Genomic DNA, 23,424 nt, shown 5'->3' with positions numbered 1-23,424 from the left:
ACAGGGTCAGGAATCTATTCTCAGGGGAAGTCTTACTTCTCTTACTCTTTGTACCCTTAACTAGTACAGACTCTAGGAAGCTAGAACTGTATACAAGGTTTCCTACTTTAAGGAAAAGATATTGCTTAAAATGCAAGACTATAAGAATAAAGACCCCCAAGAAGACAAACAGAAAAAGACATGCTCTGAGACTCTGTATGGTCATTGTGGGCCACTGGATTAAAAGCTCTGCCCATGTTCCTAATTTCTTTGTCCCTCAGTTTCCTCATCAAGAGAATAGAGGTAACTGGGCATAGAGGGAGTAGGCAGATCTCTGTGAGCTTGAGGCTGGTCTACACAGTGAGTGAGACCCTGTCTCTCTATCTCTGTCTCTCATATACACACACACACACACACACACACACACACAGAGAGAGAGAGAGAGAGAGAGAGAGAGAGAGAGAGAGAGAGAGAGAGAGCGCACATGCACAGATGAGAGGGATGAAGGGAGAGAGAGAATAGAAAATAGAATAGCCAGGCATGTGGTGTTTCATTCACAATTGTCATTTCATCACTCAAGAGACCACAACAGGAGGATTGCAGTTTGATGCCAGCCTTGGCTACATAAGAAAGAAGAAAGAAGAAAGAAAGAAAGAAAGAAAGAAAGAAAAGAAAGAAAGAAAGAAAGAAAGAAAGAAAGAAAGGAAGGAAGGAAGGAAGGAAGGAAGGAAGGAAGGAAGGAAGGAAGGAAGAAGAAGAAGAAAGAAAGAAAGAAAGAAAGAAGAAAGAAAGAAAGAAAGAAAGAAAGAAAGAAAGAGGAAGAAAGAAGAGAGGGGGGAAGGAGGGAGGGAGGGAGGGAGAGAGGAAGGAAGACAGAGAAAGAAAGAAAGAAAGAAAGAAAGAAAGAAAGAAAGAAAGAAAGAAAGAAAGAGAAGAAAAAAAGAAAGAAAGAAAGAAAGAGAGAGAGAGAGAAAGAAAGAAAGAAAGAAAGAAAGAAAGAAAGAAAGAGAGAGGAAGAAAGAAAGAAATCAAAACAGGACTAGGGAGCTGGCTTTACCCTGTGGGTAAAGTGCTCGCTACACAAGCATAAAGACCGAGTTCAGATCCTCAGCACCCCTGAAGAAGCCAAGCACAGGAGTGAGTGTCTATAACCTCAATGCTGGGGAAGCAAAGACAGCCACCCAGCAAGAAACTTATTTCTATATTATGCCCAGCAAGAGGTTAACAACAATAATAAAACATTCACAACAATACATTGTAAGTTAAGGGAATGTCTCTTTCTCTCAAAATGTGGAGTTTTCCATTTCGTATTTTCAGATAGGAGTTGACTGTTGGTACCTAAAACTTCAGAAAGAAAAACCATAGACAAGAAGGGGAACTGCTAGGGCTGGAGAAGTGACTAAGAGCACCGGGTTCAATCCCCAGCATCCACACGGCAGCTCACAGCATCCTCAGGGTTTGAGGGAAGAAGTGAATCAAGGGAAGTACACCTTCCATCCAAATGAACAAGTTCCAGTCTAGGAGACTATTCACTCATCCAGCAACTCACTTCTCCTCCTAGACAGCGATCAATCTTTTTACATGAAACAACTCTTCAAGGCTGGCGATGTAGCGCTAAGCCCAAAGACCTGTGGGTTCAAGCTCCAGCAAGGTATAACATAGGACGAGGAGGGACTGTGACATGCCTGCAATTCCAGCACTCGGGAAGGCTGGAGAGGAGGAGCTGTACTTCAAATTATCTTAAGCTACATACAGAGCTGAGGCCAGCCTGGCCCACATTAACACCCTGTCTCAACACCAGCAAATAAATGCAGCTCCTAAACAGACAAACTCTTCAGTGTGGCCTTTCCTGTGAACCATTTAGAAAATGAGAATCCTGAACCTTTCTACAAAGTCTCTAATTTTTTTCTCCGACCATACCATTGCCACACAAGATGGTAGGTGTATTTGCTTACCTTCACTTACTTACTGTATGTACCTAGACAGCATGTGTGTATGATTCAGTGTCGTGTCTGTCATCCAGCACCCTTAACTATCTTCATCCTGCTCAGTCTCAAATCTCCAGCAGCAAAGCAAGAAACCAGAAGAATTGCTGGGCAGTGGTGGGACAAGCTTTAATCCCAGCACTCAGGAGGCAGAGGCAGGCAGATCCAGATATCTGAGTTCAAGGTCTGCCTGATCTACAGAGTGAGTTCCAGGACAGTCAGGCCTACACAGAGAAACTCTTGTCTTGAAACAAAAACAAAAGCAAAAAAAAGCCAGCAGCACACAAATTAGACACCAAGAGGGTTGGCCAGTCCAAGCCTGAAGCCACCTACTTTCAGCCTGTTTTCCCAGAGGAATTTGTTCAATTGTTCCTTCCAGGAAAGGATTCTGACAGTACAGCCAATAGTTTCAACAGGGGCAATACTAGGCACTCTAAGTGGTTGGGTGTTTTGTTTTTTTTGGGGGGGGGGGTTTCGAGACAGGGTTTCTCTGTGTAGCTTGGTGCCTTTCCTGGATCTCGTTCTGTAGACCAGACTGGCCTCGAACTCACAGAGATCCACCTGCCTCTGCCTCCCGAGTGCTGGGATTACAGGCGCACTTCACCACCACCTGCCTAAGTGTTTTTAATTAAATGTATGAAAGCATTTTTTGGGTTGTCCCAGACTCTTTATAATGCTACTGACATTTATTACAGAGGAGCAAAGTGCCAAACGCCCTCCAGTGCAGCTCCACACAGAGAAGAAGGTCCTCACCCACCACAGCAGAGTAATTTACAACCATGGAACTTAACTCTTGAGCAACCAAGAAAACACAAGTCAGAACTGACCAGTACTGACCCTAACAGTTAAATAGTACAAAGACATCTGCTAGCCGAGGAGAACATAGCATTTTATTTTAAGCAATAGTTGGAATCAGGCCTGGTGGCTCATGTGTAAGGCAAGAGGACTGCTCTGAGTTTGAGACCAGCCAGTATAAGATCTAATCTCAAACAAAACACACACACACACTGTTGTTGTAAGATAATCTACCAAGCAGGGTGGTGGTGGCGCACATCTTTAATTCCAGTACTCGGGAAACAGAGGCAGGCGGATCTCTGTGAGTTCGAGGCCAGCCTGGGCTACAGAGTGAGTTCCAGGAAAGGCGCCAAAGTCACACAGAGAAACCCCGTCTCAAAAAACCAAAAAAAAAAAAAAAAAAAGATAATCTACCAAGTTATTTTTTCCCTCTAGTGAATTTATTAAAAGTACAGCCATACTGATAACTGTTATTATTTACTTGTAATTTCTTCCTCACTACAAAGTATCTGCAGAGGCAGGGAATACAGGCCCTATCTTCACAGCACACTGTTTGACAGTGGTGCAGCTCAGTAAATACCTGGTGACTGATGAAAGTGGACTAGCACATAGTAGGTACTCGTGAGTTAAACATTTTGCTAAGACTTTTTATGCTAGCAAAACCTCAATTATTACACAGTTAATCTAAGTGCTATTTCAACAAGCACAATAGACAATTAAATAAGGAATTTAAAAGTACAGTCTTTAGCCGGGCAGTAGGGGCACACACCTTTAATCCCAGCACTCGGGAGGCAGAGTCAGGGTGATCTTTGTGAGTTCGTGGTGAGCCCAGGCCGACAGATAAGTTCCAGGAAAGGCGCAAAGCTACACAGAGAAACCCTGTCTCAAAAAATCAAAACAACAACAACAAAAAAGTAGTTAAAAAAAACAAAAGGTACAGTCTTTGTCACTCACACAAAGTGACATGACTTAACACCAAAACAAGGCACTTGCACAGGTGATGTGACCTGAGAGAGGAAAGGTGGGGACTTCCTCCCACTGCATCCTCTAGTGCATCTGACTAGGGAAGGAGGGACACTGGTGTGGGAGAGCCCACAAGTTTGGCGGAGTGCAGTTTTCTTGGTTCTTCTGCTGTTCTTCCGTGTCGTCTTACCACTGTGTGACACGGCACAAAAGGCATGGAGGTAAGGCCATGGAACCTGACATGGCTGCTTCCCCTGGAGCACAAGGCACTGTCCAGCTCTTCAGATTGGTTTGAAATGCTCCTCCAGATCCACTATCTGGTCTGCAGACAGTATTCAAAACCAACTAAACAAGTAAAGACAGAACCTACCCCTTTCTCCTGTAAAGGCACAGGTTGCGCGTGTGCACGCGCACGCGCACACATACACACACATAACAAAATTAAAGATACTAAATCTAAGTGCACAGTTTTTTCTCTTGTCAAAGTTTTTCCTCCTACACTAAAAAGGGTGGGTATCTGCAGCACATCACTGAAGAGTGGAACTAAATTTACATACAGACATGTAAAGCAAGTGTTATACTATCCTTTGACAAAAGCAGCAGCAATACCACTCGGTTTATTTCACTAATTCCTAGAAGTATCTTGGGCTACTCCCCTAAAGAGCCAATTTTTCAGTGAGACCCACCCCGTCTGCTGACCCCACAACAGACACAATAACAGAAGTTAAAGAAGGGCTAGCCTTAGGATGTCAGCCTTAGTCCAGGTGCACCCAAATCCTAGGAGTTAAGGTCAGCAATTTGCAGATTGGTAAGTCATATAGTCTAGCAAATTCTCCACTTCCTTTCAAAGCTTCCAAGGTATATTGTTATCAAACTCTTCAGCCTCCGGTCAAAGGAGCATGTGCACAGAACTCTGCTTCAAGATTCTCACCAAAAAGACGAAACATTACCAGCTGTCTTTTTAGAGGTACACTGTCTGTTTCCTTTGCCCTCTGGTCAGTTGATCATGTTGAGATGGATACTTGGTATACTAAACCACCAGGAAAATCTAGTCAGCATCTTACCCTCTTCCATCTCCTCCTCCTCTGTCTTCTTCCTAGTCCCCTTTGGTTCACACTCTCGTCAGAGAGTACCTTATTTCAAGGCACTAAGAATGTCCTTTACTGTATGTGTCTGGGCGGGTGAACCCAACTACTTCAATCTTGCTTTATTTTAAACCCCAAAGTCACCATGAACCCACTGTTGGTAGCCTGAGGTTTTCTGTTGAGCTTTAGAGAAGTCAGTTCCAGTGTGTACCAGAGAGCAAGGACTGAACCCACAGACTGAAAGGAAAACAGGAATGTCACGAAGCTGTCCTGTGCCAACTGAGCCCGAAGAGTAAGGAAGGCTAAGGCTGTCCTCTAGCCCAAAAGGAATGAACTGAGAAAGTTCTAACCATTTGGGCACTTCTGATTATTACTTAGACAAAAGTAGCTCCTGTCTTTAATTATCCAGGCCTTTAGAACAGAGGTAAGTGGTAAGACATTAGGGTCTTCTCAGAAATGTCTTGGAAAGTGGTACTAACTGCATCTCCAAGCCTTGGACCAGCTCTAGCATGAGAGAGAACGTTACTGGAGCATCCATGTGTTTTATATTCTACTAAGTAAGATACCAAATGAGGGAATGAAAGGAAGTGGAGGGGTGTAAAGAAATAAAACCAAAAGCAGGAGGGTGATAAAATGAGTTAGAAACACATATGCACAACACTGAACTCCCTATTAAAAGTATTCCTCGTATATACAAATGTCAATTCACAGGTCAAACTATCAGCCTTCTGGAAACCATTGACCTGTCCTAGTTGGGTTTTAATGATACATTTCTCAGGCAGCAAGGAAAAGGTGGTCTGTTTCTAAAGGAAAGGACATACACATTCTACTTGAGATTTTCAGAAAGCGCATGTGAGTTAAAACACTGGTTCTCTACTAGGTATTTGAACTACTAATGTTTACTAACTGACCATTTCTGCTATTTTCATTACATTGCCAAGGACAATCTTGAATAATAAGAATTCTTTATACAAATGGAGACAGATCTCTTGAGTAACATAACTTACACAACTAGACAGGTCTCAGCTCAAAGATACACTCAGACAGGGTTCACCCACTTCAGTGACAGGATAACTTGCTAGGATTCTACTTTGCTGGAACTTCAAAAGGGACACAAGGTGGGGGGGACTTAGGCTGGTCACTAGAGAGTTGGACATGAGGGAGAGAGGGAAGTTACTGAGAAAGATCACCACATTCCTTTTCTCAGATCAGGTGGCCATCACAGGCAGAAGAACATAACATGTATTTAATTAGTGTTGAAATACTGGTCTTTTTTTTTTTTTTTTTTTTTTTTTTGAGATAGGATCTCACACAGCTGAGGCTGGATTTGAACTCCTGATCCTCTTGCCTCCATCTCCCAAGTGCTGAAATTAGGTACATCGTATTTGGAGACTGTCAGACAGACATATCCAGAAATAGTCTTCTCTACCTTCCTCCAACTCCCATGACCACAGACACTGATTACTGCCATGTCACCTCATTGTAGAACTAGGAAAAGGAAAACCAGCAAGAGGCCAGTCTTAAACAGAAACTGGACAGTCGGTGGTGGTGCGCACCTTTAATCCCAGCACTCAGGAGGCAAAGGTAGGCGGATCTCAGTGAGTTCAAGGCTAGCCTGGTCTAAAAGTGAGTTCCAGGACAGCCAGGACTGCTACACAGAGAAACCCTGTCTCGAAAAACATAAACAAACAAACAAACAAACAGACAGAAACTGGGTGCCAACCCATCAGAGTCACCATCATCTATTTGCTACATGGACTAAATGTTTGGCTATCCCTGAAGTGCCAGTGCTGAAGTCCTCACCCCTAATGGAATGGTTTTAGAATGTGGGGCCTTGGGTAGTAATTGGGTTTACTTGGATCACAATGGTAGATCCCCATACAGGATCAGGACTCTTTAACGACATGTGAGGCCCTAGTTAGAAGATGCTAAGACCACAAGCAAGGTTTGAGGCCAGCCTGATCTACAGAGTGAGTTCCAGAACAGCCAGGGCTACACAAAGAAACCCTGTCTGGAAAAACCAGAAAAGACCACAAGCAAGAGACTTCACTTAGAATCAAATCTGCTGACATCTTAACCTGGCACTTCTACACTCTAGAACTGACCTGTTGGTTAAGCTGCACAATCTACAAAGTTTTGTTATTTAGTAGCCCATGAGGCTAACACAACTTGAAGCACTTTGACAGCCTTTTCTCTATCCAGTAACGCTTTGATCACAGAAGACAGATGTATCTGAAACATCCATCTACAGTATAATTAGAAGCACCTCAGGCAATTCGGATATGCCCTGAAGTATAGTTGAGTGTAAATGCACAATGCAGTCCTTTTCAAATTCGAGTGTCCATTAGGACAATCTAAAAAACCTGTTACAGTATGCTGTGGAGTTCTGGGTTTGGGGTTTCAATTTCTAAACAAGGCCGTACAGGTAGACTGTTAAACTAGGTCAAAATTTGGGTTTTTCAGGAAGATATGGCGACATGTCCCTCAGGAGGCTATAACATAACAAGACCCTACCTCAAAAAGAAAGAAAAAAGGCTGCAGCAAGATGCTTCATGGAGTTAAGTACAGGCCATGCAGGCCTGACAACCAGTTTGATCCTGAGAACTCAAAAACGGAAAGAAGGGAATCAGCATCCCAAGGCTGTTCTCTGACCTCCGTGTGCACAACGTCACACATCTGCACCCACACATGGTACATACATAGTAAAATGATGTTTGAAGAAGTAGTTGTTTGTTTGTTTGTTTGGTTGGTTGGTTGGTTGGTTTTTCAAGACAGGGTCTCTCTGTGTAGCCCTGGCTACAAACTCATTCTATATATAGACCAGGCTGGCCTCGAACTCACAGAGATCCACCTGGCTCTGCCTCCTGAGTGCTGGGGTTAAAGGCGTGCACCACCATTGCCGGACAGATGGATCTCTGTGAGTTTGAGGCCAGCCTGGTCCACAGAGTGAGATCCAGGACAGGCACCAAAACGACACAGAGAAACCCTGTCTCGAAAAACAAAAACAAAAAAAAAGGTGTGCACCACCGACTTTTTAAAAAAGAATGTCCATAACCTAGTAGTACTTTCACTCAGCTTTAACACGGATTCCAACCTACAAAGTCGGGTTTTTTTCATCATGTAGTTTAGAATAGAGTAAGAGAATAGCTGATGTAAAGCCACACAGCCTAAAGAAAATGTAAAACTGGACTTAGAGCCGACTCTCCTGTCAAACTGTATGTGGCACTTAACCGTGTGTGTGTGTATTCGCTTTGCCCAGGTGGCAGATTAAGACAGCAATGCCCTCCTCTCTAACTGGTACTCCAAGTTTCTGAAAAGTAATTATCCTATAAATATTTTCATAATGCAAGTCACTCAGACAAAAGTTATTCCATCTTAACCCAAATCCCATGTCCAGTCTCAAATGTGTCTCCTGATAACGGGCTCAAACAACCAAATACTGCCAGTTCTCTTCCCAGGAATAACAAGACAGCAGTAAATCAAGTGCCATGACCATTTATGAGAAACCAGAATAATTAAACTTTAAATGGAAAAAATGGACAGGGCCAACATCTAGGTATGATGTCACAGTAACCAAAAGCTATTCAGTCTTTTATTTCATTTGGAGTTTCCATCAAGGCTGAAGAGACTGCTCAGTGGTTATGAGCATTCCCTGATCTTCTGGAAGACCCATGTTCGGTTCCCAACACCCATATCAGGCAGCTCACAACTACCTGAAACTTCACCTCCAGGATATCCAAAACGCTCTTTTGGCCTCTGCAGGTACCCACACACATGTGGCAGACCTTCAAACACAGACATATACAAACAAATAAAAATAACAACGTTTTTTAAAAAGTTCTAGGCAAATACAAAAATAATATCTAAGTAGTCCTGGTTCATAAGTAATTTATTTTGGGTACAGAAAATTAGTATTTTAGAAGGGGATGGCTCAGTGATAAGAGTACTTGTCTAGCATCAAGCGATGCTAGATTTAACTCCTAGTACCTTAAAAAATAAATACCTCCAGAGCTATGGCTCTTAACAAACCTTGATTCACCCCCAACTTAACCTTATACTAACTACTACCCCAAAGATGTTTTATAATTCTATTTCCATGACTGGATGCCAAGAGGAATAACAGAATCTGCCTCTCCCAGGATTTTGACGAATAAATGAGAAAATTCATGAGAATCAAACATAATGCCTACTCAGCACAAACTAGGTCCACAGTACACAGTAGCTGTCCTGAATACTCACTTTCAGCATGCTAGCTCGACCTTCAAAGTCAAGATCTCAGTAAAGATCCTGGCCTTGAGCAATGGACAAACTGTTCCCTAAGTCCATTAGGATATAGTTTTCTTTGGCAGCCTAGATTCCTAAACAGGTAAAGGTTGGAAGCCAAAGCATAAGTCATCTAAACTGGATGGTAAAAAAGTTTCAGGCTTGCCGGGCGGTGGTGGCACACGCCTTTAATCCCAGCACTTGGGAGGCAAAGGAAGGCGGATCTCTGTGAGTTCAAGGCCAGCCTGGTCTACAAAGCGAGTTCCAGGAAAGGCACAAAGCTACACAGAGAAACCCTGTCTCGAAAAAAAAAAAAACCAAAAAAAAAAAAAAAAAAAAGTTTCAGGCTTGCCGGGCAATGGTGGCCCATGCCTTTAATATCAGCACTCAGGAGGCAAAGGCGGGCAAATCTCTGAGTTCGAGGCCAGCCTGGTCTACAGAGTGAGTTCCAGGACAGTCAGAGCTACACAGACAAACCTTGTCTCGAAAAAAAACAAAACGAACAAAAAAAGAGTTTCAGGCACTGGACTAATGTGGAGCCAGCCTGTGAATTCCACAGCCTCAGGATCAGAACAGAATGCTGTCCAAAGGGCAGAGAGAAGCCATTTGTATCTGCCAAAAAAGACATGGCCATCTCTGCCTAGGTAACCTGCTTGCTAAGGACAGAAGGAAGCTTTATGTCCACTTCAGAGAAGTTGGAGATCACTGGGTAGAAGCTCCCAAAGAATGTACCCCAAACATGCAGCCTTTAGTCTTCTCTCACATAGCCAAATTCATACTGTTCTTAAAGTCAAAGTCCACCAGACTTAAGTCAGTTGAGAGTAAACAGGCAGACCCAAATGCACTCTTGCTGGGAAAGCTCTGTAAGCACGCTGTGAGCTCAAGAAAAAAAGGACGCAAAACAAAATCAAGCACACAGCAAATGGGTTTTTTAAATAAGTGATATCACACCAACCCCTCACACTCCCCGTGGCCATCACACTGGTGCTAGATCTTTGGAGGTGGGGCGGGGGTGGGGTCTTTTTAACGGAGATAAACAAGCAAGCTGGAAGCTAACAGGTTTAAAAGTGAAAAGCATATAAAAATCTTGGCTGCTGGTGATGAGCCACAGAAAATCATGCATGTGCCAGTGCCAAGGGAAAAGGAAATTTAATATCTAACATTGCAGACTTGGGAACATAGAAGCAACAAGGCCATAAGGACACCCAAATGTAAAGGCTGGGGGTGGGGGTGAGGGCTGCAATTCAAGTAGTGCACTCTGGGCCTGCAGAGCACACAGTCCAATACCCAAAGCCCCTTAGTATTTTGTATCAACATAGCTTCCTGGAGGACAACAAAAATCTGTCCTGGATTACTGGGTGATTTCTAATATGCACCATAACCAACACTAAGTCAACATTTAGGGATGGAATTTCCCACTGCAGCTTGCTGGAATGCATTCTTGGCATCAGGCTTCTTCCTATTCCAGTCCACCCTTAGAATATGCAGAAGCCACTGGGAAATACTCAACCTGTCCAAAGACACTCTCACTGATATGCACAAGTGACCAACAAACTCCCTCAGGTATCTCCTTCACATGCAATTTAAACAACAAAACTTTCCCCCATTTCAATGGGGGACGGACAATGAAGTCAATGTTTATCCTAGCTTGATTCCTCTCAAACGCAGGACTCCATGATTAATGCGTGCTTACTGCTCCTGAAGAATGCAGAAGACTGGGCTTCAGTTCCAGAAACCCACAAAGCAGCTCACAACTACCTGTTACTCCAGTATGGGGTTCCAATGCCCTCTTCTGAACTCAGTGGGCTTTGGCATGGCATGAAGCACATACATACACTCAGATACATACACATAAAGCAAATAGTTAAGATACAATAAAATGTGGGATTAAGGAGTTCATCTTTAAGTCCTGTACACCTACTATCCAGGACAGATGAACTATGTATATGATGCCTAGTGTTGAATTACTCAAAATTCACTTTCCCAAAATGCAAAAACCCAAGGCAAAAAAGAAGTTGGAAGAGGTATTTCTAAATTAGAATCTGTATTCCATACTTGCAGGGCTGACAGGATGGCTCAGTAGGTAAAGTTGTTTGCTTAATGAAAAGTCTAACAAACTACACACACACGAGAGAGAGAGAGAGAGAGAGAGAGAGAGAGAGAGAGAGAGAGAGAGAGAAAGAGAGCGAGAGAGAGCGAGAGAGAGCGAGAGAGAGCGAGAGAGAGCGAGAGAGAGCGAGAGAGAGCGAGAGAGAGCGAGAGAGAGCGAGAGAGAGCGAGAGAGAGCGAGAGAGAGCGAGAGAGAGCGAGAGAGAGCGAGAGAGAGCGAGAGAGAGCGAGAGAGAGCGAGAGAGAGCGAGAGCGCAGCATACACGCTCAATGTAAAGGTAGGGGAAACAGGTTATCAACTCCACAAGGTAAACTATCCTCTGACCTCTACACTCCAAGGCAATTTTACACACACACAGTCTTAAAGATCTGCACTTCCATACTGGTGCAGGATAGCCTATCTACTTCCAGGAGAGAGCATTTTTGTATTGTAATGGCTTGGCATTGGACACACAATTCACACTTGGTTAGTAAGCATACACTGGTGGTCCTTAACAAGTGTTAGGTCAAAAAATAAATAAATAAATGAATAAACAAACAAACAAGTGTCAGGTCCAAACACAAAGACCAGTAGGTAAGACAAATCACAATCATTGCATTTCAGAGACTCCAGAAGGAATAATCGTGCTTGTAGCACTAGGTTTCTTGGCCATAGTCAATCTGAAAAGGTATTAAAGGCCATTTCTCTGAACAGACTATGGCAAACTGTATACATCCATCAACCCATCAACCCATCAACCAATATAAGGTCTAAAGCAACTGAGTTTGAACACAATTCCCACCTCTTCAGAAATAATAGCAGTGTAAGAGTCCTAAACGGGTACTGCAGGACTAGAGAAACGGCTCAGTGGTTCAGAATGCTTCCTGTTCTTCCAGGACTCAAATTCAGTTCCCAGCACTCACACTGGTTGGCTTACAACCACCTGTAACTCCAACTCAAGAGATCCAACCTCCTCTTCTGGCACCTGAACCCGTGACATTTACTCACCCAAATAAATGTAATAATAATACTAACTTTCTTAGTATTATTTCATCAGCTAACTATGGTTTACCACCAAACCTGAACCACAATGACTACAGGGCTGTCCAGAATACACAACTCTGAAGTTGTCAAGACCTTCCAAATGCAGAGTTACTACAAATAAGTCCACAAACTGGTCTAGAACTTAGCAGATCCTAACAGAGCCACCGGAACCACTAAGGTGGTGCAGCCATTCTTTCAGGAATCTTACGGTTAGTATGCCATCTCAAGGTCACTATAACACTAAGGTTACTACAGGTCCGGGAATGACTATATAGTTTGGATTCTGTAAAGCCCATGAAATTAGAAATCATTATGGATAAAAGGCAAGTTAATATTTTAACTTTTCTCCTTTTAAATATTTAGTTTGTCAAATGCTACACATCTGAACAGCTACTCCTGAGTACGCCTGCTCAACTCTGATTGCTCTTCACCCCCGGTTCCCTTCAGCCTGTATACTTGCTTTAGGTCACAGCCACAGTAAAACCACTTTGCCAAGTTTTCTGGATGTGTGTGTGCCCAGCCCAAGATAACTAAATTCTTTAAAGCAGATATTGACTATCTTTTCTAAGGGGTGGGGCGGGGTTGAAACAGTCTACCTGTGTACCCTAGACTGGCTTGAAATTTAAAGCCATTCTCCTGCCTCAAGCCTTCCAAATCCCAAACCCCAAGTGCTGAGATTACAAGCATATGCCATCACACCTGGCTCTGCCCTTTCTATCTAGTACCTAGTCAGTGTTAAGTGCTCAGGCCCATTTCTCAGGCCACTGGAGTCTCCAGATCGCCTAACCTGGAGATTATGCTCTCTGCAATCAGAATGAAGTTTTAATAGCTTGCCATCTTTGTAGTGGGAAAGGAGTTAACAATATCAGGCGACCAAAGTCAGTGTCATCCAAGTTTCTTTCTTTTTTCTTAATTTTGCTTTAAAACAGCATGATAGCCTTTGTAACAGAGCTGAACCTAAAAATTATTATCAGGACCATAATTACATTCACACTCCCTGCTATTATCTAAGCTAAATCAAGTAGGCTCTCACAGAACACTGATCTAAAAAAACAAAAACAAAAAACAAACAAAAAACTCTTCTTGTATAGTAACTGGTATCAGTCAGTGAATTTAGGTGGTTTTTTTTTGGGGGGGGGTTGGGTGTACTAGTAGTGGTGAGACAAGGTCTCACTATGTAGACCAGGCTAGCCCCAAAGTCAGAGATCCGCCTGCCTCTGCCTCCAGAGTTTTAGGATTAAAGGTGTGGTACACCACACCTGGATGGGTGAATCTTAAAAGTCACTGACAAAATTATTCTGGCCATTTCAAAGCTACCAAGTCAGATTCTTCTTTATTTCTTTCTTTCTTTCTTTTCTGAGACAGGGTTTTTCTGCGTAGCACTAGCTGTCCTGGAGCTCGATTTGTAGACCAGGCTGGCCTTCAATTCATAGAGATCTGCATGCCTCTGCCTCCCAAGTGCTGGGACTAAAAGCATAGGCCACCACACCTGGCTCAGATTCTTCTTTCACCTCAAAAAGAATATATCACCGAAGGAGCAAATCCAGAAATATTAATCTAAAATAACAATTTCTAAAATCTACCCATCTAACCCTTGAAACACAATCTAGTGGACTGATTGACCCAGAACTGGGAGATGAGAAGAATTTTAGCATGTGCATTACAGAGAAGTCTTGCAAAACTGTATAAACCAGTCAGGCCCTTCAGCAAGTAGGTTTACAACGCACAGCTGAACAGAGTGTAAGGCTGACTGACGCTGAACCTTCACTATCTTTCTCCTTTCTGGTATTCTAGAAATGTAAATCCAATCCAACAAGACCTCATGCCAAACTACAAATCCTTTTCCAAAGGAACAAGGTTTCAACTCAAAGTCTCCTAAGCCAAGCTTTTGGAACACATTTGTTACACTGCTGAAACTTGGTGGTTCTTTCCAAACTTCTGTTGGCTTTCTCTGTGTAACTGCAACTGACTTTTAACAAGGTCTCGTGTCTTCAACTTAGCATGAAGTCAACCACAGGTTCCCTTCCAGGGTGGCATCTTCTACTTGGTAATTCTCAAAGAACTACCTCTCCCAATTCTCCATCCTGCACGCCCTGACCCACAGCACCGCCTTCTTCCTGGCCCCCTTTTCAGCAGGCTATTTTATTCTACCTCATGAGGCAACCAGCATTATCTTTGCCTGAAAACTGTTTATTAATTTGCCTGTCAAACATTCTATAGAGCCGTTTACATCTTACTACAGAAACCTCCTGGGTACATATTGACAGCTCAGCAAGTATTTACACAAAGCTCTGAAACATTTGGTTGCTTCCGAGGAAGAAGCTGCTGTGTCGAGTCGAGACTCAGACACCTTTTCGTGCCGTTTTTCCTCCTCTGTAGAAGCAAGCTTCCTTCTAGCACAGCTCCCATATACGCAGAAATCACACTTCTTCACTACTAGACCACAAAGATGAGACACTCAGTGTGCTGGGGAAAAGCACGTCCAGGGCGACATACAGCAAGTCACACGGCGTAGTTCCTTAAACCAGGGTAGAGGAATATAAACAACCTAAAGAATTTGCCGCCTAACACTTAGTTTCTCCTGTTCCCGACTCAGGAACTTTTGTTTCTCTCAGCAAAACTCACAGGGCAAGTCCAGGCACTCAGATTGCAACCAACTGCCCAAACCAGACCCAGACCTGCCCCAACGCTGAGCGTCTGAAGAGCTAAATGCTACCTCTCCCTCCCTCCCCAACCACCCACCTCAAAGCAGTGTGCGGATGTTAAATTGTATCAATACCTACTTCCCATCCCACCCCAGTGGCTAGCCCCCTGGGGAGCCTGAAGAAACTGTTTCCAGGTTTTAATGAAGTCTGCCTATTATTTCATTACCTTCACTGTTTTCAAACCTCCAGCCAGGTGAAATGACTAACGACCAACAGATTAACAGTTTTGAGACAAGTTTTCTTTGTAGCACTCAACTTCTCTGAGCTTGTCCCTGCAAATCCCGGGAGATAACCTTGAGTTCCTTAAGCCTAGGGGAAGAAAGATAGCTTAAAAACACCACTGAAATCAGGCCCAAACCTTAACTCCCAAGAAGACTGAGAATTTGAAAGTCAATCTGAGCTACACTTCAGGACCCAACCTCTCCCTCTCTCCTCTCTCTCTCTGTCTCTCTCTCTGTGTCTCTCTCATGCATGCACACCAGGTAGGTGGAGGGTCACTGAAGAAGGAACGTGTCTACTATGGAAGACTATGGAAGAAATCAACGAGTTTCAACACAGAGCAAGATTATTTGGTCCACCAGCTTCATTTAACCAAAAATGCAAATGACTTGCCCTGAGTCAGTTTCATGAGGAACCCAAGCCTCCCTCACCCCTGAGCTACAAGCTCTCGAACCCTTCACCAGTAGGCAACACAAGTCAGCGTGCAGTTAAGGACCAATCGAAACAAACAAACCGAAGAACAAGCAGAGGTAAAAGCTAGGTGGATTCAGAATCTCTTTCAGAGGCCCAGGAATCACAGTTCACTGGAAGGATACTAGCCAGTATCAATTTATTCTGTTGTTTATTTTTATTCAATTTATTTTATTGTTTGTTGTGAGACAGAGTCTGCCTATGCAGCTCTGGCTATCTCGAAAATCACAGAAATATTCATGGTCCCTTAGCCTCCCTTACTGGGATTAGAGGCATGTGCTACCAGACTATTTTTTTTTCTCCCTTGATACAGGGTTTCTCCCTAGGAAGTCCAGGCTGACCTGGAATTCACTATGTAACCTAGGTTCACCTTAAATTTAAGATCTTCCTGCCTCAGCCTTAGGAGTGCTGGGAATACAGACGTCAACTACCATTACATCTGAATGTGCCACTGCTTCTAAAACTTAGAGGTTTTAAGCAAACCAATACAATCTTTTGGGGGTAGACTAGGAAAGGACTCAGGCCAGTACTTTGTTAGCCTACTCCCACATTTTTAACCTGTTCACCAGCTGCTGTGAGATGCCTACTGTAGCTGACATCACACCTGTACAAATCGATCCAACAACATATGAAGGTGATAGCAGGTCCTGGGGGTGGGAGGGATGGCCCTCCCACTAAAGAAAGTCCTTCTACAGATCAATACGGAAGAAATCTACCTCACTGCTTCCTCCCTCTCTCTTCTCACATCGCTCTCCCAACTCCCACCACCCACAACCATGAACAGGAGAGAAACACGAAGCCTCCACTGCTGTATTTTCCTGTGAGTTCCTTGTCCTTCCAAAGACAGAACTCCCAGTTGTTCTGTTTTTCAGCCAGCCCAGAATATCTGCCACATACCCTGACAATAAATCCAGGATTCCTGTATCTGTTTCCCAGAAGTTTGGAATACCAGCTCATAATGTCCAGCCATGCTTCTACAGTGAAATCCAGAACTATTTACTGTAGCTCTACTTGGTTTGGTAAATGGGGTCTCTGTGGCTCAAGTCAACCTCAAGCTCCCAATCCCTCTCATCCCTCTCTCCCTCCACCTCATAAATACATGCGCCACCACACCAAGCTATAGTTCACTTTTTTTTACTATGATAAACTAGTATTACTCAAGGTATACTGCTAAAAGTGACCTAAGTAAAAAGCTTCACATAAACTCACTCACACAGGTAACCTAAACCCATGTCGTCAGTACCATATAACCTCTGGGATGATCCTAGTTCCTACGACAAAAATCACATACTAGTCTTTACTTCTCAAAAGCAAAGTCAAATAACATCACTTTAATCATCTGGTGGGAAAAAATATTCTTTTGTTGTTTTGCTTTTTTGAGACAGGGTCTCATTGTACAGCTGACTAGCTTAGAACACACTATGTAGACCAGGCTGGCCTTGAACTCACAGAGTTCCACCTGCTTTTGTCTCCCAAGAGCCACCACATCTAACTCTAAAAAATAGTCTTTAAACTATGACTGGGTTGGGGAAAGGAATGTGCTTCCTTAAGAATACTCAGGGGACCAGGTGGTGGTGGCGCACCCCTTTAATCCCAGCACTACGGAGGCAGAGCCAGGCGGAGCTCTAAGATCCAGGACAGGCTCCAAAACTACGCAGAGAAACCCTGTCTTGAAAACAACAACAATAAAGAATATTTAGGGACTAGGGATATAGCTCAGTTGTCAAGAGTGCTTACCTAGCGTGTGTGAAGTCTGGGTTCAACTCCCAGCCCTACATTAAAACCCCAGCCTAGGGCTGTAGAGACAGATGATGGACGGCTCAGCAGTTAAGAGCACTTACTGTGCTCTTAAGGAAGGACCTGGGTTCGGTTCCCAGCGCCCACATCAGACAGCTCACAACTGTCTGTACCTCCAGTTCCAGGGCATCAGACATCTGGTGCACATAAACTCGTGTACACAAACACAATCGCATAAATTTTTAAAATTCTACAACGGAACAAACAGGCCTGGTGGCACATGCATATATAGATCCTAGAACTTCAGGAGTGGAGGGCAAGATGATCAACAAACAGGTCAAAGTTATCCTTGAGTTCAAAGCCAACCTGAGACTTCAAAAGGCAGGACAGGTTTATCCTCAAGTAAGGAGTAGAATCTCAGAGCCAAACCTATCCCCCTAGAGCCCTAGGGCCTAGAGACAATTGGACTCCTAGACTGCTAGACACACCGGAGACTTACAAAACTCAAGCTGTACTAGCTCTTCCACAAGGTACTGCTCTCCAGAACTGAAATGAAATTGAATAGGAAATCTATTTTGTGAATGCTGGGGCCTGGTGGTGATAAAAGAGAATTAAAAAAAAAAAATCCATCCAACAGCAGCAGACATAGGATTCTAACTAAATAAGGACTGTATCCACATTCTTATTATTTGCCCTGGACAGAACATATGACTAGTACCTAGACACATAGGGAATGCTCAATTATTTAATAACCAAAACCAGAAATTACCACAAAAGTTGATTAAAAAATAAACAAATAAACCATAGCTCCTGCCTGTAATCCCAGCACTTGGGAGGCAGAGACAGGAGAATCAGGAGTTCAAAATCAACCTAAGCCACGTATACACTGCAAGTTCCAGAACATCCTAGGGTACACGAGACCCTGACACAAAACAAACAAAACTCACTGTTTCTAATGAGCCTTGACACCCACCCCCAATTATTTCTTCTAATAGTTCTCAAGAAAGGAAATTTTCTTAGTCAAAACAAAGTGAGGGAAAGCAGCCGTACATCACAGAAGGACTGGGGAGACATGTGCACACAGTCTGAGACAAAACATATCCTCCAGGCAGCAGGAAAAACTTGAGTAGGTCCCTATTCTCACACAGATGAAGATCACTGGAGAAGCCTGCAGCCTCACAGGAGAGCTACCTCAGATGGCTGTTTTCAAAGTTCCCAGTCAACAGAGGAGCACAAAAGTAGTTCTAGGATGGGGAGGGGATACAGGAAGTCACTGTTCTTCCAAGTGAACAAAACCTAGCACAAAGATACAACTGCTGGGAAGGGGAACCTGAGGACGTTTCTCCCCTCTTTGAAAATACCATGTCCAAAGGGGCGAGACAGTCCTGACCAAAGCACCCAGGAAGAGACAGCAAGGTAAAATAAATAAAACAAAATGTACAAAAAGGTACCGAAAGTGGCAATCGTAAGTGTCATTGTAGGTCATATCTTTACACCCTAAAAGATAAAAGGGAAAAAAGAAAAAAGACACATAACTTAAAATACAAAGAAAAATATTGGCCAATCTCTGTTTCAGAGTTCTAAAATGACCAGTGACAAAACAAATATTCCAGGAACAAGTCATCAATTTCTTAAAATGAGCCTTTAGGAGACAATCCCTCTCTAACTCTGGAAGACATCAGCATCTCTTTCAATTAAGCTGGTCTTCCAAAAGTTCAATTAACAAAAGGAAAGTGTTAACAAGATTCAACATGTAAACAAAGAAAGACGCAAGCCTTGCTTAAAAGGAACTCTTGATCCTAATATCGAATTCCGCCAGAAAGCTCTTAAGCAAAAAAATACTAACAAAAACCATCTTCTTCCCCTATAGATCCCACATTTGCCATTCAATAAAAAGGCCAGTGAAATAATTTCAGTTCTGTAAAGTGGAACAGTGTCAAAAATTACTCAAGACAAATGTATCCTCAGAGCCATCAAAGAACTCATTTATATCATCAGGAAAGTCACAAAACCAAAACAAACAGCAAACCCATTGTAGAGAAAAACTCAGCTACTGTTCCAACAACACAGAATCTATTTCAGACTGCATAAAACATAACAAGCAAAATAAATCCAAGGTACAAGCAAAATGCCATCGCCTCCTCTTTTGTTTCAGGCACAATGTAACAAGGGCAGCCTGTCTGGGGCTCTGCTCCTGCTGATACAGTATTGCTGCTTAAACCTCCCTCCTCAAGGTCACAGCCAATTTCAGCTCTGGAATAAAAGGCGGATAGTGGCAGCGATGGTTTGGGTTATCACTGGCAGAAAAGCAGAGTGTAAAAGTTTATGAGCTCATCAGGATTGTTGTACCATTACATCAGAGGCAATTATAAATGGCCAAGAGCAGAAGATGGGGAGCCAATCAGATCACAGATAGGATGTCAACCTAAGACCAACTGTCTCCTGGCTTTGACAGAAGGATTTTACCTCCATAATTCAAATCCCAAACCAAAGCAATCTGCACTTACTACTCCAATCACTCAGCTGTTTACCAGCACTTCCAGAGAGAAGCCCAGGCCACAGGGCCGGCAGAGACTAAGACAAGAGGTGGCCCGGGCGGCCCGGGGCGAACCACAGTCGGCCTCCAGCGGCCCCCGAGCAGGCCCCAGCTCTCCCCCGAGGTCCCCCGAGCCCTGGGGGCCACTCTTTAAAAGCACATATTAGGGGACGGCCCGGAGGAAGGCGAGGGGGGGCAGAGGAGCGGCAGGTGAGCAAGGAAACGTTGCCTCTCTCTCCCGGGTTCCTGACACTGCCTACACCCCTAGCCTGAACCCCCAGCACCCCCTCACCCGGGCCGGGCCCTTCCAGGCCCACTTCGCTCCGCACCCCCCTGGAGACCCCCAGAGTTCGAAAGGACCAGCGGAGAGGGAGAAACCGGACAGGCACCTCTGGAGAAGCCCCACACAAAGGCCGATCGAGGCAAGGAGAGGAAGGCAGCCAGGCAGCCATTTTAAGAGAGAAGAGCCAGACAATGGCAGCTCCCCGGCAGTGGGGGCCCAGGCCCGAGGGGAGCCCAGGGCCGGGGGCCTGCTCCCCGCGGCCGCCACCACCCTCCACACACACACACACCCTCCCCCGGCCCCGCTCGCCCCAGCCCCCTCCCCGGCTCAGCTGTGTACCTGAGGGGTCCGGGCGAGCGGCTGCCCCCCGCCGCCGCTGCTCCCGGGGCTCATGGGCGCGTGGTGGCTCCTTTGTTGGGCCCCTCCCGAGGCGGCCGCCGCCGCTGCCGCCGCCGCCGCCGCCGCCGCCGCCGCCGCAGCCCCCCAGCACTGCGAGGCCATGTCCGCCGGGCCCTTGCCCGCGCCCCCGTCCTGGGGCCCGCCGCCGTAGTCGCCCCCGGGGTAGCCCTGGTAGCCCCGGGCCGAGCTGGGCGACGTGAGCAGTTGGTTGAGGGTGGGGGTGGCGGTGGGCTGGGGAGTTCCCCCGCCGGCCGCTGAGGGGCCGCCTCCCCCCATGGCCCCGAAGCGCTGCTGCTGTTGCTGCTGCTGCTGCTGCTGCTGAGCGAAGGACGACGACGACGAGGAGGCAGAGGCGCTGGAGGAGGGAGGCGGCTTGGAGCCGGCGGCCACTGCCGCCGCCGCCGCCGCCGCGCCGGAGCCCGGAGTGCCACCTCTCGGGGAGCTCAGCGCGTAGGCCTGGGGGGGCGGGGGGTAGGCGCCGCGGTTGGGGTAGTAGGAGTTGTACTGGTGGTTGGGGAAGCCGTGGTCGTGCGAGTTCTGCTGGGGCCCGGCGTAGGGCTCCAGGCCCCCGCCGCCGCCGCCGCCGCCGCCGCCGCTCTGCAGCGCTGCCAGGCCAGGGCTTTGTTGTCCGCCATGTTGTTGGTGGAAGACGGCGGCCGCCGCGGCGGCGACGGCGGACGGGCTCCGGCCGTAGGGCTGCCCGAAGCCGTAGGCGGGGGGCGGCAGGGCGGCCGCAGCCGAGTGAGGAGGCGCCCCCACCCCGTCGCTGCTGCCGCCGCCGCCGCCGCCGCCGCCGGGCGGCTCCGGGAGGTTATTGTTCAGGGCGGGCCTAGGGCCCGCGTTCCCGTTCGAGTTCTTCAGGTCCGGCTCCGCGCCGGGCCCGCCGCCGCCGCTGCCGGCTCCGCCGCCGCCGCCGCCGCCTCCCCCATTGCTCTCGGCCCCGTCCTGCAGCTCCTTTCCCAGCGGCTGCGGCGGCCCCACAGCGGGGCCCTCGCTTTCCTGCCCGGCGGCTGCCTTCATCTCCCCGCGCTCGGCCGCCGCCGCCGCCGCCGCCGCCTCGCCCCCCGCCTCCTCCCGCTGTTGCTGCTCGGCTTTCTTCAGCTCCGAGGGCGGCGGCGGCGGCGGGTTGCCCAGGCTGCTGGCGGCGGCGGGGGCGACCTGCGCGGCCATGATCCCCGCTGTCGCGTCCGCGGAGAGACCCGGCCCTGTCTTCGTCTTCTCCCCCCTCCCACCCCGCCCCGGGGCCGAGTCCCCCCGGGCTGCCCTCCCCACCCGCCCGGGCGGGCCTCGCGGGGCTCCGCTGCTGCGCTGCGCTCGCTCCTCTCCCCCCCGCCCCGCCGGCTCAGGCTCCGGGCTGGCGGCGGAGGAGGAGGAGGAGGCGGCGGCGGCGGCGGCCGAGGCGCCGGCGGCTCAGCTGCTCCCGGCTCTGGAGGCTCGGGACCCGGCTCTCCCGGCTCATTCCCCCCAAGCCCTTGCCTGGGAATGAGGGGGGCGGTGGAGGCTCCGCTCCCCAGGGCCTGGCCCCGCTGTGACTCTCCGCTTTCTGCTGCCGGAGAAAGGAGGAGGGAGGGAGGGAGGGAGGCGAGGGGGAGGGGGCGGGAAGGGAGGGAGGGAGCGGGGGGGAGGGGGGACCCGGGACGGGCGGGCTGGAGGGCGCGCGGCAGCGGACGGGGCGCCGGGAGGCAGAGTAGGAGCGCGGCTCCGGCGGGCGCCCGGCCTCGCCTCCCCGGCCGCGGCTCGGGCCGAGGCTGCTGCTGCGCGGCGGCGGCGGCGGCGGCGGCGGGCGGGCGGGCGGGCGAGCGGGCGAGCGAGCGGGCGGGCGGGCGGCGGGACTGAGCGGCTAGAGCGCCCCACTCTCCTCCGAGTCCCCCTCACTCCGACACGAGGCTCAGCACTGCCATTTTACCCAGCGCCGTCGCGGCCGCCCGAAAAACCCGGAGTGGAGCGCGGAGCGGGCGCAGGCCGTGGAACGGACTCGCTCCCTTCCCCTCACAAAGGAGGAGGGGAGAGAACGAGCCGCGGCGGCGGCGGCGGCGGCAAGCCCTCAGCCTCTTTCGCTCGGCAGCGCCGCCGCCGAAGGCTTCGGGGAAAACCCGGGCCGGAGCCGGCGCCTCCGGAGCCCGCGCCGCCTCGCTCGCGCCGCCGTCCCCAGCCTGGCCGGTCCCCTCCCGGCCGCTCCGAAGGGAGCGGGCCGCGTGAACTTTACCCGCGCCTGCAAAATTGGCCTGAGCCCGAAACCGCGGCCGCCGCGGCCCGCGCCTGACCCCCTGGCACCGGGCCTGGGCTCTTGGCTGCGACTTAGCACCTCTCCAGCACTTTCCTTCAAAGCCCCTTGCAGACCTGCTCCGGAGCGCCGGCTGAGAGCCCTGCTTCTTACCCCCTTTGGCTAGCCCCAAAGGAGGACTGACCATTGTTCCAACTATCCCTTCTCCGGGTCCCTGCCCTCATTAGCCCGCCCCGACAAGGCCCCGGGGGCATGAGGTCTGGATTATCCCCATTTTAGCGACAGACAGAAGGGAGGGGACTGCCCAGGTCACCTAAAGTCAGAGGGCAGGAGAGTGTGGCTATAAAAAAGTGGAGTCACCAAAGCTGCATCTTGTCTACTTAGTCAGAGAAAAGGAGGGAAAAAAGGGAAAACACTTGAGCTGTGCGCAAATCCAACAGTGGGATCAGAGTGTCAGAAGGGGTTCGAAATCAACGTGGGCGTCTCACCACTCCGCTTAAGATGGTGGCTCCTGCTGCTTTGGGGGCCTGAGACAGTCCTCCAGGAGAACCAAGCTCCACTAGCTCTTCCTAGGGGAACCGAGCTCACAATGGCCAGTAGCCCCAGTCTCCGAAGGCAGTACCTTGGAAGACTGTAAACAGCCCACG

At 47.8% G+C, this 23,424-nt stretch overlaps 1 protein-coding gene across 2 annotated transcripts in view; it reads right to left on the bottom strand.

Moving 5' to 3' along the window:
• The window catches only part of Arid1a (AT-rich interaction domain 1A), an 80,479-nt gene extending 58,703 nt beyond the window's left edge, over nt 1-21,776 (bottom strand). For both annotated transcript variants that reach the window (XM_052718014.1, XM_052718015.1), the window contains exon 1: nt 20,494-21,776. In XM_052718014.1, coding sequence (XP_052573974.1) covers nt 20,494-21,723 — 1,230 coding nt within the window. In that variant the 5' untranslated portion in view covers nt 21,724-21,776. The remainder of the gene's footprint in view (nt 1-20,493) is intronic.
• Between the last annotated feature and the right edge of the window lie 1,648 nt (nt 21,777-23,424).

Source organism: Peromyscus californicus, unplaced genomic scaffold (assembly GCF_007827085.1).
Source record: "Peromyscus californicus insignis strain IS unplaced genomic scaffold, ASM782708v3 Scaffold_5__1_contigs__length_169319896, whole genome shotgun sequence".
Classification (NCBI taxonomy): domain Eukaryota; kingdom Metazoa; phylum Chordata; class Mammalia; order Rodentia; family Cricetidae; genus Peromyscus; species Peromyscus californicus.
Note: the sequence above shows the minus strand (reverse complement) of the source record. Positions and strands in the feature narration are given on the sequence as shown.